The sequence below is a fragment of the Pinus tabuliformis genome, chromosome X, assembly GCF_031772625.1.
Source record: "Pinus tabuliformis cultivar Carrire ecotype Pingquan chromosome X, CPIR1, whole genome shotgun sequence".
Classification (NCBI taxonomy): Eukaryota; Viridiplantae; Streptophyta; class Pinopsida; order Pinales; family Pinaceae; genus Pinus; species Pinus tabuliformis.
In genome coordinates this window covers 101,655,811-101,658,195 of record NC_142308.1, presented here as the reverse complement: position 1 = coordinate 101,658,195, position 2,385 = coordinate 101,655,811, and the positions used below count along the sequence as shown (strand labels likewise).

At 43.2% G+C, this 2,385-nt stretch overlaps 1 protein-coding gene across 1 annotated transcript; it reads right to left on the bottom strand.

The window, feature by feature from the left end:
- Nucleotides 1–1,508: 1,508 nt before the first annotated feature.
- Nucleotides 1,509–2,030, bottom strand: LOC149138611 (uncharacterized). Its single transcript, XM_089450413.1, has one exon. It carries the CDS (start codon nucleotides 2,028–2,030, stop codon nucleotides 1,509–1,511), a length of 522 nt encoding a protein of 173 aa, XP_089306539.1.
- Between the last annotated feature and the right edge of the window lie 355 nt (nucleotides 2,031–2,385).

The window sequence follows — 2,385 nt, the reverse complement described above, 5'->3', positions numbered from 1 at the left end:
ACCATTCCTCCATCTTTGTTAAGATATTCGGGTTCCTGAGCTAGAAGGATTCAAACCTAAACGACCTATTCTTAGGTCGATCTTTTAGATCCACTTCTAGGCAGACTGACCAGTGATCCGACCCCATACATGGGAGTATCGCTGCCTCTAAGAAGATATATTTACTCATCAGTTGTTCTGAGATTAAGAACTTGTCCAGGCAGCTTGCTATTTTGTGTATCACCCCTCTTCTATTGTTCCAGGTATGAATCCCATTGATTGTATCTATATCGACTAGCCGGAGATTAGTAATGGTTTCGCTAAAGGCTTCCATATCGGGGTCTGCTCTCCTTAATCTTCCCTTATTTTCCCCTAGGGTTGTGATCATATTACAGTTCCTCGCCACTATCCATAGCTCATCTGGGCATATATTCCTTAGGTCCCTCAAACTGTGAAGGAAGGCTCCTCTTTCACTTAGGAGGTGTAGACCATACACCCCTGACAGCAGAGCCCATTCGCTGCAGCTTAGATTCCGGAATTTGCCTGTGAGAATTCGTGGTATACTTACGATTCTTCGAACTTCACTTCTGCCAGATTCCATAGGATCGCCAATCCACCTGCACTCCCATTTACATCCTAGGCCATGGCTTGGTATTCTGGCTTGAAGTTTTTCATTATGTATTTTAGTTTTTTTTCGCTAATTTTAGTCTCGTGTATTATCATAATGCTTGGCTTATCCTTTTTTAGTCTCTTCTTAAGGTACCTCTATTTGCCTCTGCTATTGAGGCCTCTTATGTTCCAGGTTGTTATGATCATTTTAAAAGTTTTATCGGCTAATGAAAAACATCCGACAATGGCACTACTCGTCCTGAGTTCACCAACAATTCGCCCACCATTTGTATGGATTCATTCATCCTTTTCCTGCCTCTTTTTTCCCCTTTTTCCTTGTGTTCTTGTCTCTTGTCCTTGATTTTCTTGGGCCCCTAGTTGTTCAGGTTGGCTTATGATCGCTAAGTCTTGCTTGTCTCTATATCATTGGAAGGTTTCTTTGTAAAGTTGTTTTTGGTCTTGTGGGATGAATCTTTCATCCAAGTTTGTCCATTCCTGCAATAACCTCTTCATGACTTGTTCTTCTACCCTTAGGTCATCTTTTTGGTTTTCAATCTCCATTAGGGTTTCCACCATTTTCATGTTATCTTCAGGTCGTTTCTCTTCCGCGATCATCGTTTCCTTGTTTTTTTTCCTTTCTGTTCCTTTGACTTGTTTTCTTTTACCTGAGAGTTGACCTCCATCTCCACCCCTAGATCTTCTTCTTGTAGGACCGAAAATCTGTTTTGCAGCCTTTGCTCCTTCTCTACTTAGTATGCCTTGTGATTCCCAGCTTGTCAGGGGGCTCTTTTCTTCCTTTGCACTTCTTTATACCCATCTCATTTCGTTTTTGTCATATGGTCTCCATCCCTTTCCTCCAATGAGTGGTTACCTGTCTCATTTAAGGGGCAAGATCGGAACAGATGACAATATTCATGGCATCAGAGGCACCAGAACAGGATGTGCTCATAGTCGATCGGTTGCAGCGATACCTCATCATGGTACTCCAGTTCTATGCAGTTTCGAAGCGGTTCCATAATATTCATGTATAAACAGCTTCTAGCGTAGGAGGTGTATCGACCCTTTCTTGTCGAGTCTGCAACCTTCACAAAAGTGCTGATGGAGTTTCCAATGCCTTCTAGTATCTTTGGATCCCAGAAGTCCATTGGGAGACCGAAAAGCCGAACCCATATTGTGGCTGCCAGGAGTTTCTCCTGGTCCGGGTTGTAGCATTCTTCCTGGTGTCTAATGAAGAGGAAGACATTGTTAAAGAAGTATGGTCCGTCTTCAAATATCCTCTCTTTTTCTTCCAGGTTTAAGAAGATCACTGTAAAGAATCCTTTTGTTCTGAGCTTGAGATCTCTATGCCGTTTTGGCTGCCATAAGTGTTGAATCCATTTTATCAATTCTTTCTCTATCAGCCATGCCCCTATTAATTTGCAGATGAGAGCATGGTCCTTCATGTACCTTTTGTATTCTTACAGTTTATTATTCGGGATGAAGAATCTAGGTTTTTTTGCAGCTCTTGGCAAACATCTCCCACCTAGTCTTGCCTTCCATTTGGCGCCCAAAACCAAAATCCCTTTACCTTTTCCCCCATTCCCACCTGTCGCGTCATATTGGCTTGATTTGCCTGCTGCGACATTCCTGTAGGAGGGGATCTCTACCCCCCATCATGCACTCATCCCTTTCTCCACCGCAGTCTTCGTCAAGGTGCAACCTCTGTTTGATTCTCCTATTGCAGGTTTGTGAACACTAGGTCGAGGCTCCACGAAACCCTTACCTACCACTCTTCTAGTTCACTCCGCCATCTCAAAC